The 22,174-nt window shown below is 42.2% G+C and overlaps 1 protein-coding gene across 2 annotated transcripts in view; it reads right to left on the bottom strand.

Annotated features, from left to right (window-relative positions):
• The window catches only part of MICU2 (mitochondrial calcium uptake 2), a 91,599-nt gene extending 72,112 nt beyond the window's left edge, over window positions 1–19,487 (bottom strand). For both annotated transcript variants that reach the window (XM_027116708.1, XM_027116709.1), the window contains exon 1: window positions 19,266–19,487. In XM_027116708.1, coding sequence (XP_026972509.1) covers window positions 19,266–19,472 — 207 coding nt within the window. In that variant the 5' untranslated portion in view covers window positions 19,473–19,487. The remainder of the gene's footprint in view (window positions 1–19,265) is intronic.
• Window positions 19,488–22,174: the final 2,687 nt, after the last annotated feature.

The following is a 22,174-nucleotide window of genomic DNA, read 5'->3' as shown; positions in this document are numbered from 1 at the left end:
TGGACTCAACCCTGTCGGCCTCAGGAAGAAGAGGAGCCTATGGAATGTGCTTGTGGAGATCAAAGCACTGCTGAGGGTCTGCTGGGGGCTCTGCCCCTAAACCTCCCGGGACTGGGTGGAAAGTGATGGGAGCGGGGATGAGTCCGTCCCAGTACCACTAGATTTGCTTCTCAAACCTGCATCTAAAGCTAAATGTATGGGAGAGGAGGGGCAGAATCAAAGCTGGGACTGGAGCTATCCTCAACATGTGAGAACCGTCCACATGGTTCTGGTTAAATGTAAAATGCTCCATGGCTTTCAAGGATTACTTGTAATGCAGTAAAAAATGTGACAAAGGAATTAAGAGCAATGAGTGATATGAACTAGATAAAAGAGATCTTTGAAAGCTGATGACTTCTGTGAAAACATTTCACTAGTTTATTGCCTTTAAAGCAACAGGTGCTTCACCATTCTGTCTCTACTTTTTATCCATGAAGTGACAAATTGGAAAAAGTGTTCTGTTCTTTGTTGAACATTCTTTGGTCTCTACATTTCTAATGAAAAAAAGTGGGAAAAGAAAAGCCCTTCCTTACAATGCTTTCAGTATGTCCAACAGATACACATTGCATCAGGCAAAGTGTAGTAAAACCTATTCATTTGCGGTTTTTATTTTGGAATTTGCAGTAATCTGGATAAAATGTAATTGTTTTGTTGTCTTTGAACTTTCTGTGGTGTAATTAAAGAGTATCTTGTCTTCTTAAAGAAAACTTCACAACTGGAAATTTTCAGTCATTAGACAGAACTTTTCCATTTCACTCTGAATCAGGGAGTTTTTATTGTACATGAAACAAAATACTACCAGAGTAAATTAGAACTATTCACTGCATAAGCTATGCTTCACGATAAATTCTACAAAATGACAGAGTATTAGTGAGGGAGACAAAAGTCATTCCTGGGAAAACTGGGAGCAACTAAGTAAAGCTTCTCCTGAGAAATGATGGAGTCGCTTTAGCCTACTGCCCTACTCGCAAGGGAAATACTACTCTGTGAACTGCTCCTACAACCATTCAGTATCAACTTATTTAATAAATATTACATGTCTCCTACGACCAAGCACTGTATAAAGTGACACATGAACAGACACCCCCTTTCTAGTGGGGGGAGGCCTAACACAAGTGGGTGAATGCTAGACAGAAGTATGAAAGGAGCACTAAGCACTTAGCAAACGTGAAAGTCCCACAGTGATAAATTCCAATCTCTGATAGTTACTTTTCCAATATTACTTATCAACCATGACATTCTGACTTCTTTCTTTTCAAAATGAGAGATATGTACACGTACCACAATGTTCATAGAAGCACTATTCACAACAGTCAAGACATGGGAGCAACCCAAGTGTCCATCGACAGATGGATGGATAAAGAAGATGTGGTATGTATACACAAAGGAATATTATTCAGCCATAAAAAAGAATGAAATAATGCCATTTGCAGCAACATGGATGGACCTAGAGATTATCATACTAAGTGAAGTAAGCCAGACAGAGACAGACAAATATCATATGACACCATTTATATGTGGAATCTTAAAAAACAAATGAACTTGTTTACAAAACAGAAACAGGGACTTCCCTGGTGGTGCAGTGGTTAGGAATCCACCTGCCAATGCGGCGGACACAGATTTGAGCCCTGGTCCGGGAAGATCCCACATGCTGCAGAGCAACTAAGCCCGTATGCCACAACTATTGAGCCCGCATGCCACAACTACTGAAGCCTGCATGCCTAAAGCCCGTGCACCGCAACAAGAGAAGCCACCGTAATGAGAAGCCCGTGCACCGCAAGGAAGAGCAGCCCCTGCTCACTGCAACTAGAGAAAGCCCACACGCGGCAACAAAGACCCAACGCAGCCAAAAATAAATAAAAAACAAAACAAACAACAACAACAAAAAAAAACAGACTCACAGACATAGAAAATGAACCTATGGTTACAAAAGTGGAAAGGGGGCAGGGATAAATTAGGAATATGGGATTAACAGATACACACCACTATATATAAAATAGATAAACAACAAGGGTTTACTGTATAGCACAGGGAACTAAAAAAAAAAAAAGAGACAGAGATGCACCGAACTAATATTTTTCATTATTATATAATTAAATTTAAATAGAAGACTCCTAACAGGTCTGGTATCAGCAAATTTATCTCGGTTGTGATCTCTCTTCTTCAGGCAACTGAGAAGTACAGCAGAGCCTAACAAGGAGCCTTTTGTGATATAAGCTACGATCTAAATTTCAGGACCCTTACAAACCCATGCAAAAAAGTCTCCTCAAAACTGAGAACTTCAAGTATGCCTGGGGAAAGTGCTGCTATCAAAGGGCTGAGTCATAAACAGAGGCTACCATGAGGGTTAACAACATTTAGGATATTATATCCTACAACACACACAGTGTGGAGCGAAGAGGGGATGGATTAAAGGACCCCTTCTCGCCTTTCTCCCATCCCTCCACAGGCAACAGCTGCAGTCTGTAGCTGTATGTATTTTATAGTTTAGGATTCCAGAAGGAAAGTGATTCATCCATACGGTATTTTGCATTGCTTTCCCCCCATGCTCCCACATTCTCCATGATCCGCTCAGGCTTCCACACCCCCAGTCCCCAGCAAAAGACTGTCCCCGCTACGTGCTTCCTCGGTTTACAGGAAGCACAGAGTGAGGATGGCTTTCTAAAGCTTGTGGCTGAATACTGACGGCAGTTTGCCTCTCTACCACCAAGTCCCTTAAGCCCCACACCCTAACCCTACACAAAATTTGGTCAAAGACTGGAATTAGTTAAAAAACAAGAACAAAAAACCCCAAACAGCAACACGTTGCTTGCATACAAATTTTATCCCAAAAATAGAACACATTTTTTGAAAACCTTCGGATAAATGGGAAAATAATGAAAGCTTGAAGGGGCAGATATGCAATTTCCTATTAAAAACAAAAATTACATTTCTATTTTAAAATTCCATTGATACTATTATTTTTATGAATTGGTCTTGTACGAAACAAATACGGTACTAATTTTAAATGTCAACCTTAGTTTTGGTCTTTGCTAACATAATTTTCCTGAAACTGACTGGGTTTGCTGGTGTGTCCTTAGCTTCAGTTTTCGCCTTGCTACCTCTGATGAGCTTTAATAAACCTCTGCTGCACATCTTTCCAGAAGACAGATTAAATAACCACTAACCGCTTCTGATGGTAATTAAACCTCACGAAGCTAAGCGTGTGATAGTTAGCTGCTTCTGGCCCTTTCATTTGTTAGGGTTCCGGTACTCCCTCCTCTAAGAGCCCTCCCCCAGTGCCCATTCTGGGTTAGGGTGTCCTAGAGCGAGTGTACAGGACTCAGTAAATGCTTATCAAAGCCCTGGTGACTCTGCACTGCATCTGTCTGCCCCCGGCATGCCTTCCTTTGGTTAATATGTTAAATGGTTAAAAAAGTGTGCCAGGAATGAGTGAATCTTTATGAATGGGAACCAATTCCAAACTTGAAGTGTGATATTAAAAAAATAACAATTTAAAAATAGATTTCAGTCCTTGAACCAATACGCGAAAGGGTTTTGTGCTTATGTATTTTAAACCCTATTAATAATTTATTAAAATATCTTTAGGTAGCTAGGTATGTACAAGTGCACCCAAGTGTGCACACAATTATTTCCTCTTATTACAACCACAAATTACTGCATACTGTTAATTACTTTAGATTTTAAAAATGCCTTCATAACAGGAGCACAGAGGCAAAGCTGTGGACAGGGGGTGGCAGTGTTAACTGTACCAAAAGGATATTGCTTATTTTGTGCCTGTTGCACAAGCCATGGAATCTCAGAAACAGATGCTCTGAAACTGCGCTGCACCAGCTGCTGCGCACTTTGTCCGTAAATCTGAATGATCTGATGGATTTCAGGCCTTATATCATGTTTGGCTTGGGTTGTAATGGATCTTTTCAGCTTCCGCTTGGAGTTTGTGGACATAACAATACAATATGTCTAAGATAAAAGTTTTGATTAAAATGTATTTGTAGCAAATGAGCACGGGATGAGCTGAACATTTTACCAAGCATTGACAAAACACATAAAGGTACTACTTTTACAAAAAAGGTACTAAGATGCATGTCATTTCTGTTGATGTTTATAAATTAAATCACCAGTAAATAAAGTAATACATAGATTACATGATACAAAAAGGAGAGTAACGCACATATATGATTACACATTTTGGCAAATTAATTTACTATTCAATAAAGCTCTGCTTTGTGTCTGTAAACCATGAACATAGGACAAACTGTTTAAGACCTGGCAAGGACTTGCCAGAATCTCCCTCTTTGCTTTCACCTGATTCTTTGGACATATTTCATGCTTGTAAGACATCCATGCTCTCATTTAGTAATTTCTGAAGATACTTTAACAGTGAAGATTTTAAAAGATTCCATAATAGAATCTGCTATATAATGGCTGAAAAACCAGACAGACTGTTTGCTTGTTTGTTTGTTTAAGGTAGCACCTAACATAACTAAAGTAAACAACCGCTATATAAACAAGCTGAGGAGAATCCCCCCTTTCCCACTTCTACTGCCAGCACTGCTAGCGTTCAGCCCTTTTCCCTTCAACTTCACCACCCTTCTCTGCCTTTAACGACAGGTGGTATCAACGAGGATACACGAGTTTCCACATCTAGCCTTCACGTACAGGGCAAAAGCAGGATAAAACTGTGCCAGTGAATCACATACTAAGTGAGCAGAACTGTTAGCATTTGCCCAAGGCAACAGTGAGGCCTGTACCAAATACGAAGTTTTTGGGTGCATGCTTCAGAAAAATCCTTATCTTGACCCTTAAGAATTTTAGAATCTTATATGAGAAACAAAACCACTGAAAACTTATAGTTTACGGTAAGTTGTTACATACACATTTAAGGGTTGGCATGGACAGAACGAGCACTTGGGTAATCTTTCCCTTTTAAAATTTATTTGGTGGTGAATTTACTCCTGTGCTCTTTATAATCAAGAGAATAATCCTAGTTAAATCTTAACTAGGATTAGGGAAGAAAGGGAAAAAGAAGGAACAGATACTTGTAGGCTAAAATAGAGCCTGAAGTTCTGAAATGATTCAGGCAACCCTAATCTCCAAACTTGAACTGCTAGTGAAGTCCCAAAGAGTTACTCTGAATATTTAAAGACTCGGATGAACTTTGTCACCTTGTTTAGTGTGAAATTAGTTTCTAAATATTCATGGCTGTTGTTTAGATACTCTTTTAACTTATAATAAAAAAACTTCATATAGTTATATTAGTACCAATATTAAAACTGTTACTACGAAATCATCGTTTAGGCTCTGAGTTCCTGCATGATCCACCTCACTCGCATGCTAGAGGGTAAAGAGAATAAACCTGAAGACACTTTCTTGGATAATGGACCTTTATGATTTAAAGCAGAGGGATATGGTAATAGACCAAGGCATCTGTGACACTTACAAAGGTGTAAACAGGATAAGCTAGTACAACAGGGCTAACAGAAGGCACACTGGGCTAGAAAAGAGAATGTACAGTCAGAACAGAAGTGAAGTACTGGTAAAAGGGAAGAGTAAATACCATAAAGTAAAGGTAAATATTGTAAATTATCTGATCTGAGGGTAATATCCAAAACCGAAGAGTAACGCAGTGACAGGATCAAACAGTTTACTTGAAAATAATTTTAGATATAACACCTGAAACATTTTGCAATGTAAAGAAGGACAAATATTAAGAACCTAGAAGGGACAAGAATATAACCTAAAAATTTAGAGCAGAGCCTCATAACCCCACACTACAATGCTTCCTGGTGCTTGTGACTCCTGGAAATTATAGGTGAAAACACTGTATGAGCTTTTTGGGAGACAGTACATAACTTTTATCATATTCTCAACCTATTCAAAGAATAAATGACAGGGGACTTCCCTGGCAGTCCAGTGGTTGAGAATCCGCCTTCCAATGCAGGGGACGTGGGTTCGATCCCTGGTCGGGGAACTAAGATCCCACATGCTGCGGGGCAACTAAGCCCACGTGCTGCAAACTATAGAGCCCTCACACTCTGGAACCCGTGTGGCACAACTAGAAGGAAGCCCACGTGCTGCGATGAAGAGCCCGCGCGCTACAACAAAAAGATCCCACATGCCACAACTAAGACCCAATGCAGCCAAAAATAAAAATAAATAAAATGTAAAAAAAGAATGACAAAGATGAATCAGCAAATGTGAGTAATAATATGGTAAAATACAATAACAATTAGTAAAAAGAAAAACAGCTCCAATTCTAAGCACTGCTCATGTTAGAACAGCATAGAGTTAATTAACTCTAAATAACTGAGATGATCCGTTCTCAACACATGGCTGTAAAATTGAACAGAAACTTAAAATTGAACAGAACTTAAAATTGAACAGAAAAAGTTTTCTCCCGCAGGACTAAATATAAAATGAGAAAACAATTAATTCCAAGTCCTTTAAAAATGGCTTATATTTTCCAACAGCTAAAGCACATTAATTAAAATAAAAAATACACAACTGCTGTACAGCCAGAATAAAGCAAAGTACTAAAGGACATCATCGTTGTACAAAAAATTCAAATAAAAGCTTGGTCTTAATCAAGTCTTATATGTGTATCTGCACAATTCTGATTTTCACATTGCTTTCTCTTTTCGCTGATATGGGCTAAAGCCATGTGGGCTGCCTTCCCCAAACCAGGCACTGCCCTATATAAGCAAGCATAATAAATACTCACAGCCTCTAACAGAGAAACAACTAAAGAGCAATACAGACGAAAAGAGCCTGGAGAGCAAGGAGACAGGGGCAAGAGGTGGTCTCCAAGAGGGTAGCGTCAGCTCACTGTCACTAGAACGACCTCTCTGCAACTACACTTACTTCTTTTTTTAAAAAATTTATTTATTTGTTTTATTTTTATTAATTAATTAATGTATTTTTTTGCGGTACGCGGGCCTCTCACTGCTGTGGCCTCTCCCGTTGCGGAGCACAGGCTCCAGACGCACAGGCTCAGCGGCCATGGCTCATGGGCCCAGCCGCTCCGCGGCATGTGGGATCTTCCCGGACCGGGGCACGAACCCGAGTCCCCTGCATCGGCAGGCGGACTCCCAACCATTGCGCCACCAGGGAAGCCCTATTTAATTTATTTTTTGGCTGCATTGGGTCTTCAGTGCTGTGCGCTGGCTTTCTCTAGTTGCGGCGAGCAGGGGCTACTCTTCGTTGAGGTGCACAGGCTTCTCGTTGCGGTGGCTTCTCTTGTTGCGGAGCATGGGCTCTAGGCACGCAGGCTTCAGTAGTCGCAGCACATGGGCTCAGCATTTGTGGCTCGTGGGCTCTAGAGCACAGGCTCAGCAGTTGTGGCGCATGGGCTTAGTTGCTCCGCGGCATGTGGGATATTCCTGGACCAGAGCTCGAACCTGTGTCCTCAGCATTGGCAGGCGGATTCTTTTTTTTTTTTAAACATCTTTATTGGAGTATAATTGCTTTACAATGTCGTGTTCGTTTCTGCTTTATAACAAAGTGAATCAGTTATTCGTATACATATATCCCCGTATCTCCTCCCTCTTGCGTCTCCCTCCCACCCTCCCTATCCCACCCCTCTATGTGGTCACAAAGCACCGAGCTGATCTCCCTGTGCTATGTGGCTGCTTCCCACTAGCTATCTATTTAACATTTGGTAGTGTACATATGTCCATGCCACTCTCTCACTTTGTCACAGCTTACCCTTCCCCCTCCCCATATCCTCAAGTCCATTCTCTAGTAGGTCTGTGTCTTTATTCCCATCCTGGCAGGCAGATTCTTAACCACTGCACCACCAGGGAAGTCCCCACACTTATTTCTTAACTTCACAGCCATTGGCTATATTTCTATAACATGAGAGAACGATAGTTGTTAATACCTTAACACTGCCTTGCAAAGTTTTAAATAAGTTTTAATCAAAACCTTCTCACTCAAGATACAACACCCAAAACTTTAACAGTAACTAGTCTCTTCAAGTCATGAAGAGGCAAAATGGTTCTTGTGTGTTTCTTTTTGCCACTTTTCCTAAATTTTCTATAACATATGCATATCTCAACAAGAAAAAAGCCAACATAAGTAAGTAATCTTTAAGAATTAAGAAAGAGCCAACAGCTGGAACTCCCTTCCTAATATATTTCAAGAAATTTCAATAACCATAATAAAACAGCATTTCTTTAGGGTTTTAAGGAGCAATCTTTTCATGACTGTAACTGAAGACGGATTTAATCACTGCCTAATGGCAGTACTAATAAAATACAAAGTCCTAATTTAAAAACAAAACAGTTGCAATATTAAAGTCAAGCTTCAATTACAAATAAAATATGGTTAGTATTAAGTTTTTAAGAAAGAAAAGTGTCTCTGGCTCACAGGATAACCCTCACTGTCATCTTTCCACTGCAGCAGTTCCTGGTTAAACCGCAATGTTCCCTTGTCACCACCCCCTCCTGCTGCTCACTAAAGTAGCTCACTCGAGAGGAGCTCAGCCTTTCACATCATACTTCAGCGCAAGCGGGACTGTCACTGGAGGAACGTTAGGAGGTGTTCAGCTGTTCACTGTCTCTCCTCGGCAGCTGCCGAAGCCACGCACTTAGAGCAGGATGTACCACAAGAGCAGGCTCCTGACCCTGACTTCAGCCCTGGACCAAATCCCAGCATTCCAGAACTCCCCACCAATGTGGGTCTGAACAGAGGCAGAAGCCCTACTAGGGATCTGCTTCTGATCTGAGCTGGCTCTTAATTGGTCAACTATGACCAAATTTAAACTGAAAAAGATTTTGTCTTTAGAACACCTAATAGTGTGATTTAATCTCTTGGTATTTATACTCTGCACACACTCAAAAACATAGAAACCCCATTTATAATTTCTTATTATGTATAATCTTCTAATTGTGCATACTAGCAAATGAGAAGAATGACTGATATTCCCAAATAGCAGATAGACTAAGCCAATCATACTTTGCTTTGGAATATCTACTGATAAAACAATTTGTGGAAAAACACTGTGCTTTCCTAGTTAAGGTTCATTTTATCTAATTTTAAAAATGGTTTGCATGTCTAGGGCACCCAGCAGTCAAGTGATGAGGACAGAGGAGGGAGCCTCCTGGAACTATGCTTGTGTAGCAGGAAACACTGAGGCTGCACAACTGCTACCACAGGCACATCAATCATACAATACACATGTGGATAAACTGAAGATTTTATAAGGCTGTATTTCTTTTTTTTTTGGTCTTCTTCTTTTTTTTTTTTTTTGCGGTACGCGGGCCTCTCACTGTTGTGGCCTCGCCCGTTGCAGAGCACAGGCTCTGGACGTGCAGGCTCAGCGGCCATGGCTCACGGGCCCAGCCGCTCCGCGGCACCTGGCATCTTCCCGGACCGGGGCACGAACCCGTGTCCCCTGCATCGGCAGGCGGACTCCCAACCACTGCGCCACCAGGGAAGCCCCAAGGCTGTACTTCTTAATGGAGAGTAATCACAACTTTTATTCTGCGTACCACGCATTCATGAAACTTTCACAGATGTCAGTGAAAAGTTTCTATATAGACTAGGGTGTGCTTAAATATAGGACCCACTAAGTATTATTTCTATATTGAAATTATTTATAATCTGAAACATTTAACTATGTTTTTTATGGAGAGTACATTAAGAGAAGATATCTGCTATGGCTTACTTTACCAAATATTTACCACTTTTTAAACTGTAAATTTTAAGTTCATATACTCTACTATTGATGGCTTAGGATATGTTTATGCACTGTTACAATTCATAAAACTCCAAACTCACAGTAACAAAAGCATTAATTTGAATGCATTATCTACCAGAACATATGCTTTATAGAATAAGAGTAAATAGTAATTTTTTACTCAGGTTCAGCTAAATAAATATAATTGCAAAAGGAAAGATTAAAAAATGCTTCTGCTTTTACATTACAATTTGTTTTTCTTCCCTTCTTGGCCCCCTTGTCCCCCCTCCCCAAGAAGCACCTCCACAGATTTGCAGTAAGATACAGAAAGAGTGTCATATCACACAAGGAAGGAAAGTAAGACAACCTCTCATTCATGCAGGACAAATAGCTATGCCAAAAGCACAAATTACATCTAATTAGAGGGTATAACTTTGTCATCTTTTTTTTCATAATCTGGCCATTTACACACTTTGATTTTTGACTTCCATTTGGGTTTACTAACATCAAAGCTTTGTCATCACTTATATGTTTCCAGAGACATTTTTACCTGAGGCAATAAAGTATAAAAACTTCTTTGCATTCTTGCTGTACTGCTGTAAGAAAGCTTTAGTCTTCATTAGGCTTACAATGTTTCACGGTTATTAAACTTCTGTATGTTGCTATAAAGTTCATTGCCCTTGGCATACCAATTTTAAATGTACTATCGTTAAACCCAATGCACTGCACACAAATACACTCCAACCAAGTAGACTCCAATATATTATTGTTTTACTCTTGCTAATGTCTTACTAATGTCCTTTTCTCCCCTTTTCACAAAAATAATGACCGCAAATATACTCAGATAACTCGAAATAAAAGAAAGCAATGCCAACTTAATTTTATGAATTGTTTAGGGCTCTTATAGCAAATTAAAATAGTTCCATCTCATTAAATACATTATTTGAGCTTTTAAAATACTCATTGATATGCAATAGAAAAAGAGTCCTGCATCTAATGACACTTGCAAAATCGCTTTCCCAGTTAACATATTTCTGTTTGACTATTTAAACATGATGATCCACATTCCTTGCTTTTATTTATTTAAAATTTGTGATCACCATTTGTTTCAGTCAGGTTGTACTCACAAAATGTGAGTTCAAAATGTGAATTTAAATAATATCAAAGAAACACCACATTTGATGTTCTCTTACTATTTTAGAATTTTAAAATTTAATGCCACGATGCAATATATTCTCATTAAACTCATAACACCAAGGCTTCTTTTGTTTTAGACATTAAAATTAATTAATTAATTAATCTTTGGCTGCATTGGATCTTCGCTGCTGTGTGCGGGCTTTCTCTAGTTGAGGCGAGCAGGGGCTACTCTTCGTTGCGGTGCGTGGGCTTCTCATTGCGGTGGCTTCTCTTGTTGCAGAGCACGGGCTCTAGGTGCGTGGGCTTCAGTAGTTGTGGCTCGCGGGCTCTAGAACACAGGCTCAGTAGTTGTGGTGCACGGGCTTAGCTGCTCCGTGGCGTGTGGGATCTTCCCGGATCAGGACTCGAACCCGTGTCCGCTGCACTGGCAGGCATATTCTTAACCACTGCGCCACCAGGGAAGCCCAAGGCTTCTTAAAAATAGTTCGTTAGGTAATATTTTTTAGCTACATTAGAAAAACTCACCAAAAGCAAGCCATCAGAAGTTTGTGGCCAGTGGTCCTATATTCATCCTAACTACTGTTTCAAAGCTCTCATTCTTCATGAACGGCGTTAAACCCGTCGCTCCCTCCCTCTCTGGGTTTTCTCTCGGGCAGCAGTCATTACTGCTATGACCCTTCTGACCCGCCCACGTTTCCCTGATTCTACCTCCTAGTTTTCCGGAGCAGCTCACCATCAGGGTCTCCTGTCTACAGCCAGCTGGTAGGGTTAACCATGCCCTCTGCTTTCACTCCTGTCAGGTTGAAGGAGGAAAACTTGTTAGTCTCAAAGCCCAACCTTCTACCTGGGGTCTGACTCCAGGTAACCTCCTTCCTCAAAGACCTCCACCTATAATCACCCCCACAGAGCTGGACCAATTTTTGCCTCCTTATTATATCATTCTCCCAGCCAGTGTCTCTTTTAATACCCTTTATAGCAACACTTCTAGAAAGAAGCATCTCTATTCACTTTCTTTGCTTCCTCACTTCAGTCTCTCCTCAACACATTCCAATTAAATTTGCCCCCAGTATTTCACTGAAATGCCTTTTGTCAAGGTTACCAACAACTCCCCTACTGCCACACCCGAAGCTCAACTGTCTGTCCTCACCCTCTCAGTAGCAACAGACTTAAGTGAGTTACAGATTCGAAGCAATCCCTATCAAAATCTCAATGACATTTTTTATGGAAATAGAAAAAAAATCCTAAAATTCATATAGAACCACAAAAGACAGTGAAGAGTCAAAGCAATCTTGAGTGAGAAGAACAAATCTGGACGCATCACACTTCCTGATTTCAAAATCTATTCCAAACCTATACAGTAATAAAACCAGAAGTAGCAGGTGCTGAAAAGTATGGTACTGGCATAAAAACAGATAATACGGACCAATGGAACAGAAAAAGAGACCAGAAGTAAATTCATGCATTTACAGTCAACTGATCTTCAGTAAGGGTGCCTAGAACACGCAATGGGTAAAGGATAGTCTCTTCAAATAATGGTGTTGGGAAAACTGGACAGCCACATGCAGAAGAATGAACTGGACCCTCATCTCACACCTTATACAAAAATTAACTCAAAATGGGTTAAAGACTTAAATGTAAGAACCAAAACAGTAAAACTATGAGATGAAAATATAGGGAAAACTTCTTGACATTGGTCTGGGCAATGATCTTTTTTTTTGGATATGACACCAAAAACACAGGGAACAAAAGCAAAAATTCTCAAGGCTACATCAAACTAAAAAGCTTCTGCACAGCAAAGGAAACAATCAACAGAGTCAAAGACAACCTATGGAATGGGAGAAAATATTTATAAACCATACATCTGATAAGAGGTTAATATCCAAAATATTGCGGGAACTCAAGTCGATGGCAAAAAAATAAAACAAAAAAACCTTGATTAGAAAATGGGCAAAGGATCTGATTAGCATTTTTAAAAAGAAGACATACAAAAGACCAACAGATAAATGAAACAGTGCTGACAATCACGAATCATCAGGGAAGTGCAAATCAGAACCACAGTGAGGTATCACCTCCCACCTGTCAGAATGGCTATTATCAAAGAGACAAGAGATAAGTGCTGGTGAGGATTGGAGAAAAGGCAACCCTCAGGCACTGCTGGTGGGAGTGGAAATTGGTGAAGCCACTGTGGAAAATCCCTCAAAAAATGAACACTACAACTACCGTATGATCCAGCAGTCCTGCTTCTGGGTATGTATCTAAAGGAAGTGAAATCGCTATCTCTGAGAGACATCTGCACTCCCTGGAGTGCACTCCAGGGCCACTGCAGCTTTATTCACAAGAGCCAAGCTATGGAAAGAACCTGTTTGCATCAGCAGATAATGGATAAAGACAATATCGATACACACCCTTACCCACAAGATGGAACACTATTCAGCCTTGAAAAAGGAAATCCTGCCATTTGTAACAACATGGATGAACCTGGAGGACATTATGCTCAGTGAAATAAGCCAGATACAGACAGACAGATACTACATGGCTCACTCATCTGTGAAATGTGAAGAGTCAAGCTCACAGAAGAACGAAGTAGAATGGTGGTTGCCAGAGGCTGGGGCATGAGGAGATGCTGATCAAAGGGTAGAAGTGTCAGTTATGCAGGATGAATAAGTCCTGGAGATCTAGTAGACAGCATGATGACTATACATATACACCATACATACAATACTATATCATATGCTTGAGGTCTAGATCTTAGACCTCAAGAGGGTAGATCTTAAGTGTTCTCACCAACCCCCCCACCCCCCCCAATGGTAACTTCATGAGGAGATGGATGCTAATTAGCTTGACTGTGTTGATGATCTCTGTTACACAAAGAAAACATCAAGTTGTACACCTTGAATATATACAGTACACCTCAATAAAACTGAAGGATAAACAAAACAAAAACCCCTTCCAGGAGTGCTTTTAAAAACCTGGGAACGGGAGGGACTGCATTCTCCAGCCGCCTCTCTTGGGCATCGCTCCATCCGATGCCGCCTCTGCTTAAACCACAGGAGCCGTGTGTAACTCTGCCCAAGCCCTGAGAATATACCAGACTTTAGACTGGGTGGGAGGTGGGGAGATCAACAGGTTGTAAGAGAACACACCCTTTCCAGTCCCGTACCCAGACTTGCCTGCGTGCTCTAAATTCTCCTGCCCTCAGGCAAGCAGCCCGCCCTCACCAGTGGAGCCTGAGCCACACTCACGTCCTTAGGGGGCTGACTCTTCACGGGAAACACTGGCCATGCAAACCCAAACCATTCTCCCCCAAGAGGAATTCAGCCAGTTGTTAACAGACAGACCTTGTTGTATTTAAATCTTTAGTCAGTGTAATCAATACTACACAAAGTGTGTGTCATGCATTTAACTACAATATCAAAATATAGTGTCTATTAATACAGTTGGTTTTAGCCATATGTCAGGATTATTTTCCAAATTTAAAAATAATTTAATTGGCTTGAGGTTTAAAAGTTGAAGCATCTAAATAATTCGAATGAAAATGCAATTAATTTTATTCTAAAATTTATTCTGATTTTTAATGTGATAGCTCAGGACAAAAGCTTGCTGTATAAAGACAGATATAAACATTAACAATATGAATTAAAATTAAATATCATACACAGTAATAGGTGAAATGGACCCACCTTTAAACTTTTGAGACAAAGGTATACCAATTATTGTTTCATTATAGATTTCATCAATTTATTTACCCATTCAATAAATACTTAGCACACCTACTATGCACAAGACTCTTTTCTAGGCTCTTGGGATATAGCAGAAAAGAGCAAGGTTTCTTATTTACTTAGAAGGTTTCTTCACAAGGTTTCCTACTGGGAAAATGGCATATGTCTCTATGACTCTAAGTGTGTAATTGAGTATACATAGGACATTTAGTAACTGAGCTGATTCTGAACATTTCTAGAAACTGCCTGCCTATTATTTCTACGAAGACTAATCAAACCAAAGTTAGACAAGGTCACTTCATTACATAGTGCAGTTCATTCATTTACTCTTTGGATAAACATTTATTATGTGCCATTGTGTGACTGTGAATGTTTCAGGCACCAAGAATATAGAGATGAAAAAGATAAGAGGCCATTCTTCTGGGGGAGACAAAATAAACAAGTAGATAAAATAATTTCAGGGAGTGATAAGTTCTACAAAAGAAAAGAAAAATGAATTAAATGTTAAGAAACGCTTCCAAGGATTTATAAATACAAATTTAAATAAACATATCAAAGGGAATCTGATACTTATGAATCTACAGAATAAAAAATTTGGATTTATTTAGAATAAAAAGCATTTATACAGTATTATAGACTAGGTTATATAAAACAATTCTACCTTAAACATGGTGGACAAATTTTTCATTAAAAAGCAAACCAAAAAAATCCTATTATGAAGTCAGGGAAACATATATTCAATATCACATATAATTTGAAAATTAATATAAGGCCAAAAATTATAAAAATTTAGAGAATAAATGAAATACTCATTCAACAAATAAGAACAAATAAAATATTATCACTGCTGTCACCTGCAAACTGTAATGCATTTAACTTTGGCTTTATGGTTTTCTCTTTAGTTTTTCTCCCCCCTCAGTTTTAGGCCTTATTTACAAGGATTTATAATATCAAAATGATTCAGAAAAGCTTTACTTTTAAGTCTGATCTTACATGCCATTGAGGATTTACTTAGTAATATGGAAATGTTTGTTTTCATCAGTTTTTGGTTTACCAATATATTATTTCTAGCTTGCAATAGCAAAATACAGTAATAGCAAAAAAACTTTTACATAGTATTGAAATTCCTGCAGGAAGATTATTTTGCCATTGCAACTTGAAAACTCTAGAGCTCCTGTTTCTCCATGAAATAACTTTCTATATTTTTTAATACACCAAGGTTTATTAAGAATGCAGCTATCCTTTTAAGGCAGAATGGACTGGAATAATAGAATAATTTTGTCTTCTCCCTTCTATCATTTATCTGATTTTACTATGCCAGAATCAAATACAATAATACTTAGAGAGAGTAATACTAAAATCTAGAACAGTTTTCAAATACACTTAAGTGTTTCAGAGGAAGCAGCTTACATACAAGTAACTGACAGGCTGACATGCTCTAAAGCAAGTCACGCCCTGAAGGATATCTGTAGGAGCAACATGTGGTCCAGATGTGATCACTTGTTCAGGACTCCTGTAGGGATCCCCCGCTTCAGGCCACTTCGCTTTCACCAAATTCACCAAAGACCTACACAGTACTCGCTCCCGCTAACCCAAAGAAACTGGAGATTTTCGCTTTTAGGAAAAAAGGCAAAAATCGAAAAAATTGCTCAGCCTTTGTTTTTCAGCGACCCATTAAAGGGGCAGCGCACAGCCCAGGCAGCAAGAGCGGCCCTGGGGACTACACTCAGCATCTCAGCATCAGATGCCAGAGCTCTGAATTGTGTCTGTGAGCATCTGTGCTTCATCTCCATTTATTTTGTGCATCCGTTAGCAAGACGTGTCCTAACGGCTCCTTCACTTTATGCCATTTCGGCTTACAAAAGGTTTCACAGGAATGCTCTACTTTTGGATAGTGGGGGAGAACCTGCATATTTTCTGAAACAATACAATTACATTTTACACAAGACTCCTGCAACTTAGACTCTGCAAATTTATCTCCTAAACTTCTTTCAAATTCATCCACTAATTTAGCCATCACCAACTCTCTCCTGAATTATTTCAACAGCTCCTGACCTCACTTTCAATCCACTCCCTTCACTAAAGTCTCCATACTCTTTCCAGAGGTCCAAGTCAAATCTGCAATATAGTAATATGTGTAATTCTTGATTTATGCGTTAAATAACATGATATGGTGGCATGTTTAATAAGCACTGTAATTTCAAAGAAGTGATACTTTGAGATATCTGTAACAACTGTATCAGAATAGGAAAAGATCTGAGGTTGAGGTTGTTACACTGTCAGTTACTGTTAATACTTCTGTAGCTAGTTGCCTACATTCACAATTGAAGAAAATGTTAAGTTATAGGTCAAAGAAAACAAAAATGTAATCTTTTTCTATTTAAATTCAAAGACTCCCTGAATTCTATGCCTGTATTCTTGGGGGACCATGAAGGTTAAGAAGCCCTATGATGGCTCCCTGCTGTCCTCAGGATAAAAATTTCTTCATGACCTGATTCCCTGCCACCTCTACCTGTTCTGAACCTCATCGTGTACAGCTCTCATCCTACTGAGTCCAACTCCTCCCACCAGACCTTTGCAACATTGTTCCCTTGCGTGCAGTGTTCCTCTCCTTCTCTTTGCCCAGCAAACTCCATTCATCCCACAGGCATCAGTTTACAGGTCACTGCTCAGGAACCCAAGCTTGTGGGAGGGGCTCTTCCAGGTGCCCCCAGAGCATCCAGCACTTACCACCACTATCGCCCTGTATTAAAATTGCCCCCGCACTAAACTGTAAGCACTTGAACCGTGTCTTGAATTCCCCACTCCTTGCATACTGCCTGGCACACAGGTAGCACTTCAATAATTGTGGAAAGAAGAAAGAAGGGAAATGCCAAAATATCTGCTGTTTCATGAGCTTGAATTCTACCCTTAATTCCTGACTGACCCTCACAAATGCAAGCGCTGGTCACAATGGAAATCTGAAGCGTATGAGTCAGTGAGTATAAATTCACTATTTTTATTGGAAAAATCACTTACTGTGATGACTGAAAATGAAGGACATTATCACTATTACTAAGTCCACGTCAGGAAGACTGTACCACCTTGCAATGCTAAGTAAAATAACTATGTAATACATAAAAGTGTATCAAGAGCACATCTATCTCAGCAGTTTTCGACCATGCACACATGACTCCAAAGCGGCGGTGGTGCTGACGGCCGGGGCGGCGGCGGGATTGACAGGCCCTCTCTTAGGGAAATGTTACCCCAGTCAGTGAGGTGGAGGGAGTTTTCAAACTACAGGCCCCTCAATTCCTGCTGTATTCAGCCACTGCTGCTGAGAGGAAGCTGAGGTCGTCTTCAAGGCCACTGGGGTGGCAAAAGGACGAAAATCACTGTTTTAATCAAAGTCGTCCAACAGCAGATCAAGCAAATGCTGTGTCAACAGACCTTGTAAACCCACTGATCATACAATGGTTTCTGTATTACTTTAGCTGGGCTGCAAGTACCAAAGGTTGCAGGGAGGGAAGGGAGCTGGGGAGAATTCAAAACACCACACTGGTGTAAAGTTTTAGCGTCCTGTCAGGAATTGAAAACACAAAGAGGCTAGCAGTGGGCCAGAAAAACACAGTGACAAGGATGGACTGAACCCGGAATCCACAAATTGCTGAGGGGGTAAAACCGAAGCCATTTCTGGGCACACGGAGTGAACCCCTTTGATAGACAGTGTGTCTGAGTAGCGCTAGGTCAGAGCGTGACGACAGATGGCTCTGCGCGACAAAATTTAAAAACGTGGATTTCGTCCTAGGAGCACGAGGCACTAATGGTTTCTGAAGAAGCGTATGTCATGTAGTTAAAGTGATACTCTTGGGAAGATTAAACAGGATGAGTTAAGCGGTTGAGAACAGAGGCAGAGAAACCGAAGATGGATAATAAACTTAATTGCTTGACACAAAATGAACAAAAATACTATAAAACACCGTTAGACAGATCCTTCCACCTGTAATCAGAACTGGTGTGAGAATGGGGGGAGAGTTATTGCCCGTTTTAACATTGTGGCCTCTTAATTGAATACAAGTAAACATACTGTATGTCAATACCTAACTTTAATTCACAAGGCCTGCTTTCCTCTCTTTGGTTGTATATGACCGTTGAGTTTTTCAGAACTCAAGGCACTTAGAAAGGCATAATGTAAATCTAACCAACAGAAAAAGAATACTGCTTTTAATTTTCAAAAATATTCACACAAACTTAAAAGAATTAAAATGTCCTTTAAATATTTAAAAAGTAGTACTCTTTTTCAAATGTTTTGCGTGACAATTTGATATTGAACCAGGGAACATGACCTTTACTTTCAAACACGGTAGTTTTAAAAGAAACGTCTTTTGTGTGGTACTCAGAGTCCGCGGAAGCATGAAGGTTTACGACATGTGATACTGTTCCTGACAGTTGACCATCAAACCTGGCAAGCATCGACCAGCCGATTGCCTCTTTTATTATTAAAAAGGTCACCTGTTAGGACAGCTGGACCACGGGGCGCAGCTGCGGGCCCGGGCGCACGGGACACGCCCCCACCGTCCCCGCGGGTCCCTGGCGCAGGCTGCCGGGGTCCGTCCCAGCCCCCCCACTCTTCACCCGCACCCTCCACCCGCCGGGCGTCCGAGGACTGAGGGGCGCGGCGGGGCTGCCGCACGGGGCCCGTCCCGTACCTGGGCTACCACGGTGAGGCCGCCCTGGGGCGCCGCCATGTTCACGCGGCCGTGGTACCATGTTGCTCCTGCTCCCGCCAGGGCCACGCCGACCACTGCCGCCGCCACGGGCCCGGAGTTTGGCCAGGCCCGCCGGCCGGCAGCCAGCCCGCGCCGCAGCCTTCCACCCCAGACCGCCAGCCGCGCGCCGCCCACCGCCGCCGCCATTTTTGCGGAAGCGCCCAGTCGCCGCGTTCGCGTCGCTTCCCACAGCGGCCCGAAAACTCGCCCGCGGCCGCAGTGTCGCGAGACCCAGGCAGTCTCCGTCCCGCCCCCGAGCCCACGCGCTGTGCTGAGGGCGGGACGGGGCGGGGCCTCGGGGAGGGGCGGGGCCTTGTAGGGGCGGGGCGCAGTGTCCGGGAGGGAGTGGGCACGCCGCCGGGTGTAGCACCAGGATCGCCGTGCCGTGTGAGGGGGGGGGCGTGTCATGTGGGGCCAGGGCCGGGCGGGGGTCAAGGGCCTGGGGCCGGGGTCGCGCGAGGCGGCTGGCTGGCTGGCACCGGGCGGCGGTCGCGGTGAGCCGGGAGCCGCTTTCTCGGGGGGCGTGATCAAGGCGGTGCGACAGGGTCCCTGGTGTTGGGCGCTGACGGACACGCCCTGCGGGTCCTGGGAACCGGGTCGGCTCGGCAAACAACGGGCTGCGTTCCGAATCACTTACCTAAGTCAGAAAGCTGCTCAAGCTCTACATGTTTCTGCACAGGCCTCGAGGACACAACCTGGTTTAAAAATATTGTATTCTATTGTCTCACTGTGGCAGCTAAGCAAACTTTTTAAAAAATGTATTTTTCAGTTGGTGAAATATACATAACACTATCATCTTAACCATCTTTTAGCTCACAGTTCGGTGGTATCAAGTACATTCACGTTGTTGTGCAACTATCACCACCATCATCTCCAGGACGTTTTTTGTCTTGCAAAACTGGCGAACTTAAAAAAAAAAAGCGTCTTCCCTGTCTTTTAAATCCTTCCAGTCCTTACATTCTCATCTGCTCTTTGGTTTTTGCTAAATCATCTTCTTTCCCAGCCGTCTAACTTTGACGAAGTAGTTTCTTTTTTTTTCTTTTGCGGTACGCGGGCCTCTCACTGTTGTGGCCTCTCGCGTTGCGGAGCACAGGCTCCGGACACGCAGGCTCAGCGGCCGTGGCTCACGGGCCCAGCCGCTCTGTGGCATGTGGGATCTTCCCGGACCGGGGCACGAACCCGTGTCCCCTGCATCGGCAGGCGGACTCTCAACCACTGCGCCACGAGGGAAGCCCTGTTGTTTTTTTTTTTTAATAAAATTTTCTGTTTTTAAAAAATGTATTCTATTTATTTTTTATTTTTTAAAAATTTTTGGCTGCATTGGGTCCTCGTTGCTGTGCACGGGCTTTCTCTAGTTGCAGCGAGCGGGGGCTACTCTTCATTGCAGTGCGTGGGCTTCTCACTGCGGTGGCTTCTGTTGTTGTGGAGCATGGGCTCTAGGCGTGCGGGCTTCAGTAGTTGTGGCACGTGGGCTCAGTAGTTGTGGCTTGCTGGCTCTAGGGCATAGGCTCAGTAGTTTTGGTGCATGGGCTTAGTTGCTCTGTGGCATGTGGGATCTTCCAGGACCAGGCAATCACTATTTGCAGTGTTGGCTTTAAACTCTTCTAATAAAGTGTTTGATGGTGTCTATTATCCCACCTGGCCCCGAGTCAGATGCAGCAGCACACCTTCCCCATGTCTCTAGCATCAGGGACCCAGGTGTTTTCCCCAGCACAGGCTTGGGCAACCCTCAGTCCTGGCCGTTCCACTGATTATAAGAAATGATTTAGCTGAGGCAGATGGCTTGGCTTTGTTTTGTGGTCTCTGATCCTCAGATTCACTGCTCTTTACTTTTCAGAGTAAATTTACTTAATAAACTTGGTTCAGCCTCTGAAATGTCCCTAAGCCATCAGAAGCTTTACTGGGGCATGCAGTAACTTACAGCCCATGTCAAAGGTGCCAAGAGTCCTCATCACATAATCACTGCCATCTTGAAGTTATGCAAAACAAACTAAAACCCAAAAACAAAGAACAAGTACCACACTAAATCTACTTCGACCACTTGATGCCTTGGGTCCTCTTGTCACGATCCGCCCTTCCTTCTTGCTCCCTTTCCTTAGCCAGCTTGTCTAAACTGCTCTGCAGTTGGAGCTTCCTCATTTTACCCAGCTGCTGGAACCACTTTTGGTGTCCTTCCCAGGCAGGAAGTAGAGGGACTCAGTGCACAGCTGTCTGATCCAGACCACAGGGTTTGCATCCTGCCTCTACCGGCATGATCACTGTGATTAGGGGCAAATTACTTAAACTCTCTGAGTCTGAATTTTCTCAACTATAAACACTGTCTCAGGGTTTGGGGTTGGGGGATTACATGAGATGTCCCACAGGAAGCGACTAGTCAAGTGCCCTGTAGACTCACCGCAGATGTCAGCTTACCCTCTTCAAGATTTGGTTCACTGCTGCCTTCTGATCACAAATGAGCTTGGCCAAAAGCCAATGAGTCCAGAGGGCTGGCCTGTCTAACCCGAGACCTTCCCGCTCTTTCCTACCTGACTTGACCCCGTAGACCTCTGGTCCGTTTTCCACCTCTGCTGACTCTGGTAGCTCTCGGCATATGTCCTGCTTTTCTGGGTTATTGACATCTAGCTCGTTTCTGTCCCTGGGGATTATAGGGTTTCTAGGACATGTTTGTACATCCTGGATGTCTTACCTTAAAGCTTATTCTTTTTTTTTTTTGGCATGCGGGATCTTGGTTCCCTGACCAGGGATCGAACCCATGCTCCCTCCGTTAGGAGCACAGAGTCTTAGCCACTGGACCACCTGGAAAATCCCAAAGCTTATTGTTGATTTCCAGGAACCACAGTTACAACATG

This window comes from Aethalodelphis obliquidens, unplaced genomic scaffold, assembly GCF_003676395.1.
Source record: "Aethalodelphis obliquidens isolate GAN/ISIS:26980383/991018 unplaced genomic scaffold, ASM367639v1 scaffold16, whole genome shotgun sequence".
Classification (NCBI taxonomy): domain Eukaryota; kingdom Metazoa; phylum Chordata; class Mammalia; order Artiodactyla; family Delphinidae; genus Aethalodelphis; species Aethalodelphis obliquidens.
Note: the sequence above shows the minus strand (reverse complement) of the source record. Positions and strands in the feature narration are given on the sequence as shown.